Raw genomic sequence first — 20,349 nt, 5'->3', positions numbered from 1 at the left:
GAATAAGAGGAAGTTTGGTAATAAGGTACTGATCATTAGCTGCATCCTGAGAGATGCAGAGGATATTTTCCACCAGGATAGTGGATAGATCAAACGGTATAACAAAGACATGAAAAAAGACGGCTTGGGGTAAATTGTCCAAAGCTGAGTATCTGTGATCAACAATCACAACAAAAGATGAGACTGAACACACAGGCATGCTTCAGATATAAAGAATATTACATTGAATAGTTTGGCTCTTGTGCTACAAGTAACAGGGAACCACTGAAGGGTTTTCAAAATCTGTCGGCCTTCAGCCTCATCTCTGTAACTCATTCCTTGAAATCTTTCATATAAGGCCCCCTTGGTTCTGATCATCATAGTCCATAAAGGTGATGAAATGTTCTGAAATTAGATAGTAGTCTTGATTGTACAACCTTCTGAATAGACTAAAAACCACTGGATTGAACACCTTAAAATAGTGAATTTCACAGTACATGAATTGTATTTCAATTTAAAAAAAAAAAAAAACTAAATTAAAAAAAAAAAAGAAATCCTAAAAGCGGTTCCAGATTGAAGAGAAATAATGGAACCCCAGATACACAACATATATTAAATGTCAGCTATATATATATATATATATATATATATATATATATATATATAGGTTATTCATATTATACAATTATTAGCACAACAAAGTTACTAAAGGGATATTTCCTTTTAACATCGAAATGTACAATGTCATCTCTCTTGTTTGTTAATTTTCTCTACTTTATGTTTACAGACTCTAAAATTTCAACAATAAGTATGCCGGGCTTTATAAAAAATTAATAGTTGAAAAAGACATGGAATTTTTCCAAAATTCTTGCTATTAACTTTAATGATTGCTACATTCTTATCTTAGTCTCAACATTAAATTGATTAAATTTCACTGATTTGTTACAAGCGAATTAATGCCATATTTCTAAATTCCCGTTTTTCACAATTGTATAGGTCAAGGAACACAATTAAGCAAAGCAAAACAAAAGCTTCAATGCTCACATCTGACAGTCAGACAATTAGGTAGTTTCAGTTATTCTTGGATTTGGAATTTTACAAAAACAATTTGCACATGAAAATGTAGAAGAAACAGGAAACTACAGAGAACTGTTTTAATTAACTAACAACAAAAAAAAAAAAAACAGATATGGCAACTGTAATTCTAGTCCAAGTAAACTGACATCATGAATCATATTGCTATTTTCAAACCTCACAAGAATCTATTATGCTGCTCTCAGTTATCCAAGTTCAAGGTGAAATAAATAGTATTGCTAAGTTAAATCTGCAGATGGTTAAACATCTAATTTTTAAGCATTATTTCCTACCTAGAATGCCCTCAGCCCACGTCCATCAAAAATCTCTTTCCATAGAAATCTTTCTGTTTCTAATGCCAACTCCTACATAAAACATATTTAGTTCCTGACTAACTAGATGTGATTTATTTCTCCTCTAAACTACCACAGGACTTAAATACCTCTCTTTGGTTATTGTTTTATTCGAAGGTCTCTTTCATCATTACCATTCAGTCTCCACCCTACTCAAATTAAGCGAAATGTCTCAAGGGTGAGGTCTTTTCCTCAACCCTTTAAGCAATACTCATACTCTTGGTAAAGCAATTCATAATAGGTATTCAACAAACAGTTCAATTATAAGCTATACTAAACTTTATGACAAATGCTGTTGTCTTTTTTTTCTTATATTTTATGAATTATAATGCTTTAAAAAAACACCTTAAATAAAGACAACAGAAACTAAAATGTTCCAGCTGTTCCCATGAATCAACTACCAGAGTTACCACAAATGACTGTGACTTTTATGTACTATACAACTCCAAGGGTGCCAGTCACATTAACTATAATATGATAGTTAAATCTGTATACACATACACATGTATATACATCATTTTTATTAGAAAATGATATTTTGTTACACATTCTGTCATAAGAATAAAAATTTACTATATATAGGAAAAAATACAAAAATCAAAATGTCCAACAAAAGGGGACTGGTTAAATAAATTACAGAACTGTTTCTCAAACTTGCCTAATCAGAATCACTTGGTCACTTGTATGAATATGTAGGCCCCTGGGAGATTCCAATTCATAAGGTCTAGGATAGGCTGCTGGAAAGGCTCATATTATTAACAAGCAATTTTTTAACCATACAATTTTCACAATCAAGATAGTTTAAAAACCCCAATTTATGGTATCTATACACACAATGGTAAACCATTCAGACATCCAAAACATATTGCTGAGTGGGGGGGAAAAGACAAGTTACAAACCACATGTAACATTTGTTTCTTTTCATGCAAAATTGTATGACTATCCATATGTATATATATTTGACCAGAGCACTCATGTAACACCCTTTCCACATCTGTAACAAATTTCTCCACTAAAGAAAATATCTCAAAGTCCTAATTATATTCAAAGATTCAGTTGGTGGATCGCTTTCTAAAAGGACCTAATTCAGTGTAAAAACACATAAGAAATAAATGAAATTTAACATCCTAATAAAAGTTCAGATTTGATTCAAAATTTCTTTACCAATAGAAATACACATTTACTTACAAGGAAAAGAAAAATGGCAATGTTTAATTTCATATTATATGTAAATATGACTTACACCATCCAAGAGAGTATTTGATAAATGCATACGAAGATCTTTACGAAATGGAAATTCCAGATTTGAAACATGAAACACGGAATTGTCTCTATCAATCATAAAAACTTCATTTGTGCCATCAATCAACATCATGTACCTGTAAATGAAACATTAAAAAGCTCATATTAACAGCATAATATAACAGTATAACAGAGTCATGAGAAATAACAGTTAAACTGGTTTTACATAGACCTTAAACATCTTTGTAGACTAATGTTCACTAGAGTGTCTCTATCATACAAATTAAAAGTATCATGAATAACAGTTGTTTTTTTTTTTTTTGAGCCAGAGTCTCACTTTGTCACCCAAACTGGATAGCGTACAGTGGCACAACCTTGGCTCACTGCAACCTCCACCTCCCAAGTTCAAGCAATTCTTGTGCCTCAGTCTACCGAGTAGCTGGAATTACAGGTGTGTACCACCATGCCTGGCTGATCTGTTGGGTTTTTTTGTTTTTGCTTTTTTTTTAGTAGAGATGGGGTTTCACCATGTTGACCACGCTGGTTGCAAACTCCTGGCCTCAACTAATCTGTCCGCCTCAGCCTCCTAAAGTCCTGGGATTACAGGGACGAGCCACCACACCTAGCCTAATAAATAACAATTTTTTTTAACTTTTTTCATTTCCTATAGAAAATACAGAGTATAGGGAAATCTAAGTTTTTTGTGGACATAATGTGATATTCAAGAGCATATGAAACCATCCTAACAGAGAATGGTTCTCTAATTTTTATGAGATCTTAAACATTAAAGTCTTTCAAAGTTTACAATACACACATATACACATATATAAATGTATTTTATTAACTCAGCAACTATACGGATTAGGTATTATTCTCTCCACTTGAAAACTGGGGAGAAAAAAAAAACAAAACAGTGAAAAACATAAGAGATTTGCCTTTTGCCAGGCTTCAAATTATACAGTGTTCTTTCTACCACACCTGTTAACAAAACAGCTAATCCTTCTCTTTGAATTAATATTATGATATAGCCAGATACTACAATATCAGTTATAATTTTTCTTCTCATTTATGACTATAAAATTAAAATACTTTTAAACACAGCCGTAAGATTTTCAATTGGCTCTTATCTCCTTAAATTCAATCAATATATGGGGGAATTCATATACTTAACAACCTGTCATTTTCAGATGGTCAGGTTATCATCACTGATTTCCCATCAGTAAATCAATAATGGAGTTGTATTTCACACCAAATATAAAGCCCACATGGATTCAAGTTGAAGAAATTACAGTCTGGGAGGCTATGCTACCAAACGGATAACAGGAAGAAGACTTGAGGTGAAAATGAAGATCATATCCAGGAACCAAAGTCTTAAAAGGATGAGGGAAAAAAAAAAAATGAGAGCAAAAAAGATTAGAAAGTTAAAAGGCCTAACAAGGAAACAGCATCATTTTGTAAGGCTGTTTTTGTTTGGTGTTTGGGGTTAAATGAAAGAAAGGAAGAAGAGTAGTCTGGAAGTACCACTGAAAATGAAAGAGAACACTGACCAGACTGTCCAACCTCCTACCCACAAAGTACATGAGGTATGTCCAAAAAAAAAAAAAAGGCAGCAACAACTGAAAGATGTAGCTGAATCAAGTTAAGATTAGAGAACAGAAGACATATTTAATGAAGAGATGTAAGCTGACAGAGTATATGGAAGCTACCATAATAGTGGATAATTGGTTAACTACAAACCAATGTTCTGAAAAGCAAAGTACACATGTATAGGATAGGTGAGGAGAAACAGGAGAGCTGATGAAGGAAAAACAAGTGTACAAACAAAATGGAAAAGAGCAGCACAAAAGACCAAAGGAGCTTATGTTTTTGGATTAGATTGTGAAGTATGCTGTTCTTTGCTGTTTCCAAAATAATTAGTTCCAAAAAAACATAAAAGAGAAAAAAGAAAAAGGAAAAAAAAACCACACATAAAAGAAAATTTAAAAAAAAAATTTTTTTATAATAATGATAATTAGTTCCAGCAGGTGTCTGGAGAGCGGATGGAAAGCTCAGGCCCTTACTATAATAGATGCAGCCCTACTAGATGGGAAGGCTGGAGACTCAGGTTTCACTAGGAAAAATAAATTCAGCCTCAGTCTGGCTGACTGCGTATCTGAAAGACTCCTGAAACCAAATGCCAGGCCAGCAAGCATACAGACGACAGGAATACTTCGTTCACAAGGCCTTCTTGCACATGCTTTCCAAAAGCAGCAATTCCTGGTGGACAGAGACAATCTAAGCTACTAGAAAGAAGTAAACTTTGCCTTGGATTATGTTTCAAAAGGAATTTAAATCAACAAAAGGGGCCAGCGATGGTGGCTCACGCCTGTAATCCCAGCACTTTGGAAGGCCAAGGCGGGTGGATCACGAGGTCAGGAGTTATGGAGACCAGCCTGGCCAAGATGGTGAAACCCTGCCTCTACTAAAAATACAAAACTTAGCTGGGCTAGGTGCGGTGGCAGGCACCTGCAATCCCAGCTACGCCGGAGGCGGAGGCAGGAGAATCGCTTGAACACAGGAGGTGGACGTTGCAGTGAGCCAAGATCGCACCAGGTCACCGCACCTGGGCGGCAGAGTAACTAACACTCAGTCTCAAAAATAAATAAATAAATAAACAAACAAACAAAAGGAAAGCTCAAATAAAATACCAAACAATACAAAAAGATGGAATCCTCCTTAACTCATTTTATGAGACCAACATCATCCTGATACCAAAACCCGGCAGAGACTCAATTAAAAAAGAAAACTTCAGGCCAATATCCATGATTAACATAGATGCAAACACCTTCAATAAAATACTGGCAAATCAAATGCAACAGCACATCAGAAAGATTATTGATCACGATCAAGTAGGCTTCATCCCTGGGATGCAAGGCTGGTTCAACATACGCAAATCCATAAATGTAATCCATCACATAAACAGAGCCAAAAACAAAAACCACATGATTATCTCAATTGATGCAGAGAAGGCCTTTGACAAAATTCAACAGCCCTTTATGCTAAAAACTCTCAACTCTCAATATTTATGATATCGACGGAACTTATCATAAAATAACAAAAACTATTTATCACAAACCCACAGCCAATATCATACTGAACGGGCAAAAGCTAGAAGTACTCCCTTTGAAATCAGGCACTCGACAAGGATGCCCTCTCTCACCACTCCCATTCAATATGGTATTGAAAGTTCTAACCAGAGCAATTAGGCAAGAAAAAAAAATAAAGGATATTCAATTAGGAAAGGAGGAAGTCAAACTGTCTCTATTTGCAGATGACATGATTATACATTTAGAAGATCCCATCATCTCAGCCCAAAATCTCCTGAAACTGATAAGCAACTTCAGCAAATTCTCAGGATAAAAAATCAATTGCAGAGCTCACAAGCATTCCTATATACCAATAACAAACAAACAGAGAGCCAAATCAAGAACGAACTGCCATTCATAATTGCCACAAAGAGAATAAAATACCTAGGAATACACCTAACAAAGGATGTAAAGGACCTCTTCAAGGAGAACTGAACTACAAACCACTGCTCAACAAAATAAGAGAGGACACAAACAGATAGAAGAACATCCCATGCTCATGGTTAGGAAGAATCAATATTGTGAAAATGGCCATACTGCCCAAAGTAATTTACAGATTCAATGCTACCGCTGTCAAGCTACCAATGACCTTCTTCACAGAACTGGATAAAAGCACTTCAAACTTCATATGGAACCATAAGAGAGCCCACATAGCCAAGACAATCCTAAGCAAAAAGAACAAAGTCAGAGGTATCACACTGCTGGACTTCAAACTATACTACAAGGCTAAAGTAATCAAAACAGCATGGTACTGGTACCAAAACAGAGATACAGACCAATGGAACAGAATAGAGGCCTTGGAAGCAACACCAGACATCTACAACCAATTGATCTTTGACAAACATGACAAAAACAAGCAATGGGCAAAGGACTCCATATTTAATAAAAAGTATTGGGAAAACTGCCTAACAATGTACAGAAAGCAGAAACTGGACCCCTTTCTGACACTTTACACTAAAATTAACTCTAAATGGATTAAAGATTCGAACATAAAACCTAATACCATAAAAACCCAAGAAGAAAACCTAGGCAAAACCATCCAGGACATAGGCATAGGCAAGGACTTCATGACTAAAACACCAAAAGCAATGGCAACAAAAGCCAAGACAGACAAATAGGATCTAATTAAACTTCAGAGCTTCTGTACAGCAAAAGAAACAATCACTAAGGTGAACCAGCAACCAACAGAATGGGAAAAAGTTTTTGCAATCTACCCATCTGACAAAGGGCTAATATCCAGAATCTACAAAGAATTAAAACAGATATACAAGAAAAAAACAAACAAACTCATTCAAAAGTAGGAAACGGATATGAACAGACACTTCTCAAAAGAAGACATATACGAGGCCAAAAAACATAGGAAACAGTGCTCATCATCACTGGTCATTAGATTTCAATGCAAATCAAAACCACATTGAGGTATCATCTCACGCCATTTAGAATGGCAATCATTAAAAAATCTGGAGACAACAGATGCTGGAGAGGATCTGGAGAAATAGGAACACTCTTACACAGTTGGTGGGAGTGTAAATTAGTTTAACCATTGTGGAAGACAGTGTGGCAATTCCTCAAGGATCTAGAAATAGAAATTCCATTTGACCCAGCAATCCCACTACTGGGCATATACCCAAAAGACTATAAATCATTCTATTATAAAGACACATGCACAAATGTTCATTGCAGCCCTGTGTACATTAGCAAAGACCTGGAACCAACCCAAATGTCCATCAATGATAGACTGGACAATGAAAATGTGGCACATATACACCATGGAATACTACGCAGCCATAAAAAATGATGAGTTCATGTCCTTTGTAGGGACTTGGATGAATTTGGAAACCATCATTCTCAGCAAACTGACACAAGAACAGAACACCAAACATCGCATGTTCTCACTCATAGGCGGGTGTTGAACAATGAGAACAGGTGGACTTAGGGAGAGGAGCATCACATACTGGGGGCAGTTGGAGGTGGGCTACGGGAGGGGCAGCAGGGAGTGGGGAGGGTGGGGAGGGATAACATGGGAAGAAATGCTGGATATAGATGAAGAAGGAATAGAGGCAGCAAAACACCTTAGTATCATATAACAAAAGAACATATGATTTGGAATGACTGGAGTTCAAACCAAAAATCATAGCCCAGTGATCTTTTGTTATATGTATGCACCTCTGCAACCCTGCATGACCTGCACATGTACCCCAGAACCTAAAGTAAAATTTTAAAAAAATAAAAAGCAATGATAACATCATCTGCAAAATGGCATGGAAGACACACAACCCATCATGTTGTTAAGGACTTAGGCTGGCATTTTGCAAAGCTGACATTCACCAAAAGGGTATTTCAAGGCAAGTAAGTTAGGAAAATACTATTTCTCTTAGAAAATCAAGATATATATTAGGATATTTAAAGTTATGATAAAATATTTAAATAAGTCTATTCATCTTACTTAATCCATTTTTTCCTAAATTTAATCCTGATATCAGTTAAAACATGACAGAAGTGGTGTTCTATACTCATAATTTGAGAAAAGCTGACTTAAGCTAATAAATGTTACAATTCAGAAAGAATAAATGGTTTACTCTTATGATCATGTAATAATAATGACCAAAATTATATCTCCCCTGTCACTGACTGCCCAGAAGTTGACAATCTCATTTTAAATTTAATGTTTAAATAAAATAGATATTATCCCAGGGTAAATATTTTACACACACACACACGTGTGTGTATCTTAGTATCAGATCTTTTCTTTTAAATCAAGGAGAGTATCAATCAAAAGAAAATACTTTCTGTGTACACGTGTATAAACAAATTTAAAAGACTAAGGAAGAAAAAGCTTTAGAGGATGGAATTTACAGCAAAGTCTAGCTTATGAGTCACACAACTTGCATCTGCAGAAACACCTGAAAGATTATTTAGCACCTAGTATTTAGGGATTCTTCCGCACAAATAAATTTTCAGGCTTTTGGAACACAAGTTTCTGGGCTATGATTTTTAGTTTGAACTCCAGTCTTTCCAAATCATATGTTCTTTTACTATATGATACTAACAAAAAGTTATGAGCTATTTCATGTTAGGGAAGGAAGGTAAGGAATGTGGAAGTATTTCCACATCACTCAAAGACCCTGAAAGCAGCCAGATTCTTTTCTTTTCTTTTTGAGACAGAGTTTCGCTCTTGTGGCCCAGGCTAGAGTGCAATGGCACGATCTCGGCTTACTGCAACCTCTGCCTCCCAGGCTCAAGCAATTCTCCTGTCTCAGCCTCCCGAGTAGCTGGGATCACAGGTATGCACCATCACCGCCCAAGCACCCAGATTCTTTGAAAAGAGGCAACTACCTCACAGACTGTCAGATACTAGCTTAATATATAACTGCAGTGCAATATAAATTTCTTATTAATTGGGAAATTATCTCAATTGTAAATATTCAGAATTATTAATAGGTATTTATATTATATTCATTCTCATTAAAAGGCAAATTTTAATTCAGTATAAGATTCTTATATAGAAAATGCTAAAGTATATATACCAAAGGTATATGGAGTACAGAAAAGCCAGATTTATAGACTAGTTTAATGTAAATGCAGGTTTTCTACCATAACTGAAAACAACCTTTCAGAGTAGTCACTGAGATGTGAGATATATAATTAAGTAAAGCCACCAAATTTTATTATTATACATTAATAAAATTAGGAAGTACATCATTAAAGAGGAGGAAAGCTGATGGAAAACAATAGTACCTCATGGCACCTTAGATTCCTAATTCACATTCCTCCCAATGTCTTAGAGTAAAATGGTCCTTAAACTCCTTGTAATCTAAAGTTGTCACCAATTTAGACCCAACTCTGCTCATCAATTTAGGAATTTATCTTATACTCTATTAAGGCAGAAATCATATCTACTTTGTTCTTTCCTACAGCTTAAGTACTTTGCACAGTCTATGTGAATACACACTGAAGGAAGGCACTCAATATTTGTCAACCAAAGCTGTATGTACAAGAAAGTTCATCATAATATTTTATAACAGTGGAAAGGTGAAAACTCAAACGTATCATTCAGCAAATAAGTAAAATAAATACTGCATATTCATGTATAAGCATACCATTCAAGCATTTTTTAAACAATGACAAAAATATTCATTAGTATGGAAAGAGATTTACAATATGTTTAGTGGGAAAAAAGCAAGTTTAAAACCAGAATACATAAAATAACTATAGGAGAAAGGAGGAGAATAAAACTGTATGTATATCATAAATATAGACAGTAAAACCTATACCAAAACATTAACAGTTGCCATATCTATGCAACAAAATTATCAATGATACTTGCTTTCCTCATTATGCTTTTATGTATTTTCAAAATTTTTAGAAATAAACACAAATTGCTTTTAGACATGGGGGCAAAGTTAAAGCTATAAGGAAGAAAAAGCCACCAACTCAGAAATGTAGTCTATAATCAGACCCAGAAAAACATTTTCCCTCTGCAAAGTGGCAATGAACAAAGACAGAATCCTAAACCTTCTTCTTTGTACTACAGTGGCTTCAAAACAACAGATACTCCTCTTCTATCTCAAGGCCTCCATACTAGATAGAGCCTTTCGATGAGCAATAAAAACAGAAAAACTGGTCATTTACATTGAATTATTTCACCACCATCCCTATCTCTACCCATTTTTCCTAGCCACTATCAAACATATTATGGTTTTTCTCTTAAATTTTTTAATCAATTTTTAAAATGTATGTTCAAGGGCTGGCCTAGAGCCAGTCTAGATGATAGGCAGTACTAATCACTAGGGTTGTTACCAGCAAATGACACAGACTCTCTTCTCAACTTCTTATCATTTACACTCTTAACAAGAAAACAAGGTATTAAATACTTCTAACCATAATACGTATTAGAACAGTGAAGTAGCAGCTGTTACAGGAGCCTACAAAGCGAGAGCCTGTCAGAGTCTGGAGATCAGAGTAGGCCTTCCAGAGGAATTGAGGCACAGCTGATAATAATAACAGGTTACACTTATTGAGCACTTACTATCTTCTGAACAGAAGAGCACTTTTATTAACTCTTTTACTAACTCATTTAATCCTTACAACAACCTTATCAGGTCAACAAAATTATTATCCCCATTTTCGAGATGAGGGAACCGAGACACACCTAAGTACCTTGTCCAATGTCATAACCCTGGCACAACTGCAACGCTGATATTAAAACCTACACAATAGTTTATTTGTACACCCTCTAAAGTATACTACCTCTCACATTCCATATGTAGAAGTCAACTAAGCATAGGTTGTAGTGTAGGAGAGGAAGAGAAATGAGGGATGGGTGGGTTGGAATACAAAGACTAGCAGGTGTACTGTCCTTCAGACAAGATAGAATGTGGCCATGTTGCGGTAACTAAAAAAGGTTCAGAATACTGAAGTGTAAAGAGAAAGCAGGAAAATGGTGGGGCATGAGACTAGAAAAGTTACAGAGAAATAGGAATTATGAAAACTTTTTTTTTTTTCTGAGAAGGGATCTCACTCTGTCACCCAGGCTGGAGTGCAGTGGCGTAAATATAGCTCACCGCAGCCTCGAAACCCTGGGCTCAGGCAATCCTCCCACCTCAGCCTCCGAAAGTGCTCATATTACAGGCATGAGCCACTGTGCTGAGCCTGAAAATTTTTTAAATCCTGCCCCCCGTCCAGCTAGTTACCAGTTATTTTAACTTTTTTTTTTTAACTTTATCTTAGAAAACAGAAAACTACTTGTATGAGACAACAGAAACCATAATGCAGAATTCAAACCCAGGAGAGATAATACGCAAGTTAGTTACGCAGATACTGGAAAGCTGAGAACATGAAAACAGGAAGACTGAAGAAACTCAGAGAAGAATACTCGCAGGAAGAACTATGACCCGCAGGATTAGGGGAACAAAATGGAAGAGGTCTGTTATTGAAAAGACAGGAGCTTGGAGAAAAAGCATTACGGGACTATGCCTGGAAGAGGGTGAAAGAGGTCCATGTGGCAGGGTACTCTAACCTCTAAAGAGGTGGCCACAAATGGCCCTGTAGCTTAAGTTTGAATCCCTACGAAGAGGTGCCAAATAGAGGATGCTCAAACCACTAAGGGAACAAAGTTCAGCAGGTTAGGAAGTGACACAAGTGCCACTCTATATACCTAGGATGCCCTACCCAGAAGCTGGCATCTCTGAGAGGGAACAGCAAGACTGGTGCAGAGAGTGACAAAAGAAGCTGGAGAGTGCAGTGGCAGCTGTCCTTTGCTGCTGGAGGTGTCCTTACAGAAACTGGAAACAAGAGTAGTCCCTTGACTTATCTTCCAAACTCCTGCCTACACTCCCAGTGGTAAAACTCAACAGGAAGCAAGCTGGAAAGGGAGTCTGGGAAATGCAGGTTGCGAACAACAGCCCCCAACACAGGATAAAAGACTGGACTGGAACTGAGACATGGAGGTAAATAAATGCAGACCACTAAAAGGTTTTAAGCAAACTAATGACATAATCTGATCTGCATTTTAAAAAGTTCATCACCACACAATGTATATACGAACAGGGTAGGAGCCAATCTGTAGACAAAAGAAATAAGGCCTCTGAAATAGACCATCTGAGAAATCAGTGACTAGAACAGTAATAACAATAAATTTAGAGATAAATAAACTCAAGATATTCAAGATATAGACTGACAGGAATTCAATACGCTATTTCAATGCGCTATGACTGAGAAAATGAGAGAAGTTCCAAATTCTGGCTTCAGAAACTGGGTATATTTACTGAGGCAAGGGGCATTTAAGAAGGAAGCAATAATTGTTCCATTTTGTTTGGAAGAAATTATAGACACCATGAGTTTAGATGGAAACCAAAGGCCCAGCCTAGCAGGCTAGAAACAGGCTCAGGATCTAAACCAGACAATCCGTGTTCCTTTCCCAAAACTTTTAACTTGAGTAACACAGAGGCACAGGAATAGTCGCAGAATTATTTATAGGAACAGCAGAGACACTGTCAGCAAGTGCTACTGGTGGCTTCCTAATCAAAGTGTTCCTGTGCCCCGACCTTGGCTCTGGTCCTTGCTGCTGGCTTTCCTTGATTCCTATCCATTTTCCAAGACTGGTTCTCCTGAGAGCCTTCCAATATATTTCCTTGCATAAATTAGCTGAAGTTTATTTCTATTGCTTACAGTCAAGAAGGCTACCAAGGCTAGGCGTAGTGACACACATCTGTAATCCCAGCACTCTGGGAGGCCAAAGCAGGAGAATCACTTGAGGCCAGGAGTTCAACATCAGCCTGGCCAAGATAGCGAGACCATGTCTCTGTTTCTTTTTTTCAATTAAAAAAAAAAGAATACTAATGGTTTTCGTTGCTGTTGTTTTTGCCCCAGTACATACAGCTAAATGTAAGGAAGTTTAATATGCCTATGATGAAATCCCACTGTAATGTCCCTAACATATCCTTAATACGAAGGATTTCCAGCCCTTTACATAGTAACTTCACGCCAAGAGACACAGTATCTATTTACTATCCTACAACATAAACAAGTGTATAATGCTAAGCCTAGAGTTTATTTTCTCTAGACATCTTTTCTCTCATAAGAATTTACTACCAAACTTCTGCTATTTCTATACAAGCTACATTTCCTTTCATTTCTATTCCCAATAGACTTGGCACACAAGTCCCTGAATGCTAATTCTCAAAGTTGTATTAGTAACAGAAACAAATTCAAGTACACTAAAATTTCTTATAAAGAAAATTCAGACCACTTTCCCAGACAGAATATATAAACCTTCCTGACATAGGAGCAGTTGGTCAGACCATGCCCTCTACTCACCAGCACCTTCATGTGTTCAAAAAACCATACAAGAACAGCTGACTTGCCAAACTCCAGCTTTCTTCCTTCCCCATGGGGCTCATGCACATTTTGCCTGTTTCTCTCATTGTCTCACTGCTCAGTAAATTCTGTCTCTGACAACCTCTTTTGCAAAGTTTTCCCATGTCTTCTTTAATCTGTTTTTCTCCTCTTTCAACTCTTTTTTAAATAAGAAAGATGAAGTATATTTTGCCACAATTTTTTAAAAAGAAAAAAACGTATTTCTCCTACTCACCTCCTTTAACTTAGTTCCATTCATGAACCAACTAAAACTCTAATCAAAGCTAATGACACATATGCATCAAGCAAAATTTAAAGTAATAAGTTGATTAATCCATCTATACAATAAAGAATCAGTATCAAACCCCCTTCACAATCTCCTCATATAATAGTCTCTAACTCCTTCTTATCTTATACAATCCAATCCATTTTCCCCAAAGTTTTTAAATTATTCAAAATAGTTTTCATAAACTCGTGTTGCAATGGCAGTTTGCTTAACTACCAATGTTAAAACAGTACATTTTGTCATTTTTCATAGTATATATACATAATAAGTAACTAAGTTGCCTTAGGAATAAGCAATATAGGCTAGTTTGGGAATCTACCATTTATAATTCCATAGAAACATAATCTAAACTTAATGAATCTCAGAAAAAGACTTCAGATAATTTAAACATCATTTGTTTGCATCTGTGATACTGTGAAATATATATTTGTTCTTCAACCATTTCCTGGTATACAAATCCTAAAATCCTCTGACACACCAAAATGATGCTTTCTTACATATCAATGAGTTGACTGACGGTTGGCAGCTCCTAGGTAGCTTCAGGATGGGGATGAGTCCCAGGAGAGAATAAGGCAAAATTAAAGTGTTGGGACTTTCAGCATCACCCAACATCCTCTAGGAAAGAGAAGCAGCTGAAGATGACTTTGATCACCAACGGTCAATGGTTTACTCAATCACACCTACATAATGAAGCCTCCATAAAAGACCAAGGACAGGGTTTGGGGAGCTTCCGAACAGCTGTACATGTGGAGGTTACTGGAGGGTGGCACATCCAGGGAGGGCATAAAAGCTCTGCACTCTTTCCCCCATGCTTCATCCTATGCATGTCTTCATCTGCATTCTATGTAATATCCTTTATAATCAACCAGTAAATGTTAAGTTTCCCTGAGTTCCGTGAGTTGCTCTAGCAAATTAATCAAATCCAAAGAGGGGGCTATGAGAACCCCAGATTGAAGCTGACTAGTCAGAAGTTCTGGAGCCCAGACTTGCAACTGTGTCTGAAGAGGGTGCAGTCTTGAGGACTTTACTTTATGTCATCTTCCCAGAAATTCAATTATTCATAATTTAACTCATATTAAGGTCCTTAGTTTCATGTTAACAAATTTAAAAGCACACACACATATAATAACACTGTTTAATCATTTTTTTACTTTTCATTGCTGCTAACAGTGAAATGACAACATAGCTCTAACATAATCTCTTTACCAAAAACTATCAAAATTTCATTCACCAGTATAAAAGATTCTAACCCTATAGGTATTTTTGTTTTGACTTTGATTCTATAAGCACAGCAGGCCTCTTCAAAGGATGAGCTCTTCTTTCATACTCATACCACATCAATTTAAAGTCATGAAACAGATGTGACTGATTAAGGCTTTATGGTCTTAAATTCATGTTAAGCCCATAGCTCCCTTCTTTTATGTGATCAGCTCCCTTCTATTATGTGATCACTTACATGCACACAACAGTAATTAAGTGACAACATGTATTATTTAATTTTAAATTGCAAAGCCCATTAACTTCCCCACCAATTTAATTGTCAAATTTATGTAACTAGTCTTTGATCTTAGAATGTTAATTGTGTATTAAATGGCAGGCCAGCAGCATGCAACTGAAGATTTGGACAATTTGCCAACATATGTCTTCTACATAAGCATAACCATCTTTATTTTATATGTTGTTTTACCACAAATTTTTACTGTGTCCTGTTTATCTAAATGGTTTAATCTTAATAAACAGTACGTGGTAAATTATGTCTACAGAAAAATCCTAAGTCAGAAGAGTATAACTCTCATTTTAATGTTAGTTAATGCATCAAAAGTAAATTTTGAAGACCTAGAGGTACCTACCATAAAGAATCACAAAATCTCAAGCCTTATCAACCCATTGTGTGTGCTTACATCTATTAACAGATTATTGATCATCTTCAAAATCTGTTTCAAGAAAGTCCCTTGAGCCATCAAGATTTAGAATCTTGGGCAAGTCTTTCTGTCAATTTAAAAGCAACACTATGACAGAGTTTGGCAGGGCATGGGACCCAGTGTCAATTTCTAGATTCTTCTATTCCACAAAATTAATGACACATACATAATATAACCAAATGTAAGTAAGGAGCAAATGTGTTCCAAATTACTCAACAATGTTAAAAAATTAATTTGCAAACCATCAGTGGTAAAACTGCTAATAATTATGGGCTCTGATGAAAAATTCAAGTTCCAGAGCCTGTAATTCCAGACTTAATAGTGCTTGCTATCTAAATCCCTAAAAATCAAGCAGGCAGACTGTGATCAAAAATCTCATCCAATATTATGAACGATTCTAGCTGTCCAACTCCTAACTACACGCTTTAACTTCACAATTGCAACTTCCTTATTCTCTTCTCATTGACATCCTCCACCACTCAGAAATTTGTATATTCTGTTTCTAAGCCTATGTAGCTATACTACTATACTCTCCTGTCTCAAAATTCTTATCTTCAAATTCCTACTCAAAACTCCCATGAAATCTCCCATACTCCAATTAATAGGTCCTAGTCAACGCACTCCATCACTCCAACTTGCACAGGAATTATGAAGCTACTATATACAACAAATCATCACATCATGGTGAAAGAGAAGCATACAGGGAGCAAGTAGGAATGTTAAAATCCAGATTAAGGATTTTCAACTTCATTTTGTAATTGGGTTGAAGGAGAGCTGAAATGCAACAAACACTAATAAATAAAATGAACTGTTTACTCATTTGCCAACATTAGAATTAAAAGTATTTGTACTACATACCATGAATTACATGTTAATATATAGCAAAGAGGGGTGAAGACATCTGTAGGCACAAGAGAAGGTACCAGCATAGAAAAATATATGGAACTCTACTATAGTGACTAAGAACATTCATTCCATATCAGCTCTTACTAATTGTGTAACTCTGCACAAGTTACTTGACTGTCTGTTTCCTCACCAGAAGTCCTCACTTCCTAAGATAGTTTTAAGAATTAAATGAGTTAGTGCATTCATGTCCACAGCAGCCTTATTCACAATGGCTAAACCATTGAAGCAATCCCAGTACCTATCAAGGGATGAATAAATAAGCAAAATCCAGCATATACATAAAATGTAAAATTATTCAGCTTTTCAAAGGAAGGAAATTCTGACATATGCTACAGCACATGAACCTGGAATAGCACTTGGCATTATGCTAAGTGAAATTAGTCAGTCACAACTAGACAAACATTGTATCATTTCCTATGAAGTACCTAGAGTACTCAAAATCAGAGACAGAATGGAGAACAGTGGTTGCTAGGGGGAATGGGGAGAATAGAAAGTTACTGTTTAATGAAGCACAGACTTTCAGTTATACAAGATGAAAGAGTTCTAAAGATAGATGGTGGTGACAGTTGCACAACACTACAAATGTACTTAGTATCACTGAACTGCGTATTTTAAAATGGTTAAAATGTAAATTTTATGTTATGTATAATTTACAACAATTTTAAAAATTGAAGAAAAGAATTGAGTTAATATATAAAGGATACCAGAATAGTGATTAATACATAGTAATAAATGTCAGCTATTGTTATTATGTCCAAGGCAAACAGTACTTAATTAAATACTTAATTAAGGCTAGATATCATTAGTACTACGACTACAACTACTATTACTACAACTACTACTACTAATAGTACTACTTTATACAATCCAAGGAAGAGTTAGAGTTGAGGTTAATGATAAAACAAACCCTCCCGAGGCAGGTGGATCACGAGGTCAAAAGACCGAGACCATCCTGATCAACATGGTGAAACCCCGTCTCTACTAAAAATACAAAACATTAGCTGGGCATGGTGGCGCGTGCCTGTAATCCCAGCTACTCAGGAGGCTGAGGAAGGAGAATTGCCTTAACACAGGAGGCGGAGGTTGCGGTGAGCCGAGATCGCGCCATTGCACTCCAGCCTGGGTAACAAGAGCGAAACTCCGTCTCAAAAAAAAAAAAAAAAAAAAAAAACCCTGAATAAAACAGAAAGGATTAGTTTAAGAACCCTATAAACAGGAAAGAGGAAGCCATCCCTTTTGAACACAGAAGAGAAAGAGATAACTGAACACAGAAATTGTGAAACGTAGAGAACTGAATCACAGAGAACTGAGTCTCTGTAAAGGTACACACAGACCACAAACCCAAATACATAAACATATTTACACAGTCAAAGGCAGACAAAAACTACAGTAAAACAGTTCCTTAATTCATTTTTCTATGAATAGGTATAACTGAAGTAAATTTTGTAAAATCAGATGCTGCTCTGAGCAATAACTCAAAACAGAGAACTCATATTTAAAAAAGTTGAATCAGGGGGGTCTCAATCTGTCTAAGAGCTTGTTTTCTAAACATTAGAATGATAAAAACAAACCCAGAGCCTAAAATATCCCAATATATGGAAAGAATTTCTTAAGATTTACTAACAATAATGGTACACACACAATAAACCCAAAAGCTATAATACACAATGGAAAATGATCATCTTCTGGTTCCACAATCTATCTCATTAAAATAAAGATTAGTAAAATGATAACGTAAATAAAATTATAATTCAATCTACATGGGTTCATGTTTCCTTTATCTACCAAAAAGAAATATAATAACTGTCATAGCAATAAAAATTGACTGATAAAGTCTCCCCACCCTACAAATTTATAAAATCAACTAACAGTTTGTGGAAGTGCAACAGCAAATTATCAAAGCATACCTTTCACCTATTGAAAAGAACTGCCAAGTTAGGACTGAATTCATTTGCTAAGGGCGACATGCATCTCACTAACTGCCACTTGTATGGGCTAGACTATGCATCCTCCTCCATTCACCAGTCTCCAAAGACTTAAGAGAATTATGGAATTATCAAGGGCTGAACGGGTTCTTATGTCACTTCCCCCAAGTAGTATGCACTCACACACATAGAACAATGACCATTTTCAAAAAAAAAAAAATTTTTTACTGAAAAGGATTTAATAATCTACAAGAAACTTAAATAAATTTACTTTTAACACAGGTATTATACTTTACCATAAATATTTCACTATAAAGATCACCCATTATTTAAAAAAAAAAAAAGAAAAGAAAAAGAAGGAAAAAAAAGATCACCCATTATTTATTTTTAATTTAGAAATGTGCTAATAACACAACTATTTTTAAGAAAGAGAATTAAAAACAAATGTAGAAGATACAAAACATGATAATGCTTGATTTTATTTAATACTGCTTCATGCACACGGGAAAAATCTAAGTAAACAAAACTGTATCTAAGTGCACCAAATGTTTTAAGTTAGTTGTAATTTCTCCCTTTACTGGTATCAAAAATAAAATTAGACCAAGTTAGGAAAAATTTTAAAGCCCATTGTCATTTAAGAGGTACAGATTGAGATCTAAGACTTAAAACCAAGTCATAAGAAGCTTCCTTACAGGAGTTATAGCAGTTTATAAAGGAGAAAGTATTTTGACCTTTTTCATGACTGGCCATTAGACAGTAACATTATTTTAATGCAAATGGAGCTGTGTAAGCTCATTTGTCTATAGTTGATTGGTTTAATTTCACTGAATCATGCTGGCAAAGATGTAAACCTCATGCTTTGTGGCTCTTTTATAAGTAGAGATAGTGTTTCAGGGCAATCAGAATGACTTCAGTTTGGGTTACAGGGTTATAGGCGGTTGGCATTGGGATATATACATAAACTATGACCTCTGTTTTTATTTTCCATCTAACACTAGTAAGTAATTCTTAATGAATCCAATTATTAGAAATTAACTGGTTGCCACTAGTCTTTGTTCATGTGCACATAAAAGTACCAGGAGAAATCCCAGATGTACCAATTTCAACAGCTAAATACTAGTGAGACTGCAAAAATAAATATATTATGGACTCATTATATAACATTAAGGCAACTACCAAGGCCAGATCACAGAACAGATTCAATGTGCATCTGCTTAAAGGTTGTCATTTGTGCTGCAACTTGACTTGTTCTAGTTATATATTGTATCCTATAACTCTAGCCAGTAGTTTAAAATACTGGAGTATTTTATCAGGCTAACGTAAGAAATAAAAGACCTAAATGTCATTCTAGATAATTCACAGGCAGACACAATTTAATTTTCTGCCCATGCAAAAGTATTTTAAAAATTAATTTTTCTAAATTCCAAAATGTTACTAAAATAAAATTTGTCCAAGGAAGCTCACCTGCCAGCAAAAACAGCAGCAACATTAAATCTGGACTGAAAGCCAGAGAAACACTATACTAAGATGAGCTACCTATATAATCTTCAAATCAGACTTCACAAATTAAAAGCACTGTCTGAATTACTCATTTTCTGCTTTCTTTACCTAGTTCACATATATTACTGCCTTTTGAGAACCAAATTACCATCAAACATGCAAAAAACAAATACAGTTCTT

The 20,349-nt window shown here is 35.6% G+C and overlaps 1 protein-coding gene across 2 annotated transcripts in view; it reads right to left on the bottom strand.

The window, feature by feature from the left end:
- RNGTT (RNA guanylyltransferase and 5'-phosphatase) overlaps nt 1-20,349 on the bottom strand; it is a 342,640-nt gene that overhangs the window by 236,511 nt on the left and 85,780 nt on the right. For both annotated transcript variants that reach the window (XM_039467722.2, XM_074397708.1), the window contains exon 9: nt 2,650-2,785. In XM_039467722.2, coding sequence (XP_039323656.1) covers nt 2,650-2,785 — 136 coding nt within the window. The remainder of the gene's footprint in view (nt 1-2,649; nt 2,786-20,349) is intronic.

The sequence above is a fragment of the Saimiri boliviensis genome, chromosome 4 (assembly GCF_048565385.1).
Source record: "Saimiri boliviensis isolate mSaiBol1 chromosome 4, mSaiBol1.pri, whole genome shotgun sequence".
In the NCBI taxonomy this organism is placed as follows: domain Eukaryota; kingdom Metazoa; phylum Chordata; class Mammalia; order Primates; family Cebidae; genus Saimiri; species Saimiri boliviensis.
This window is presented reverse-complemented; position numbering and strand designations above follow the sequence as displayed.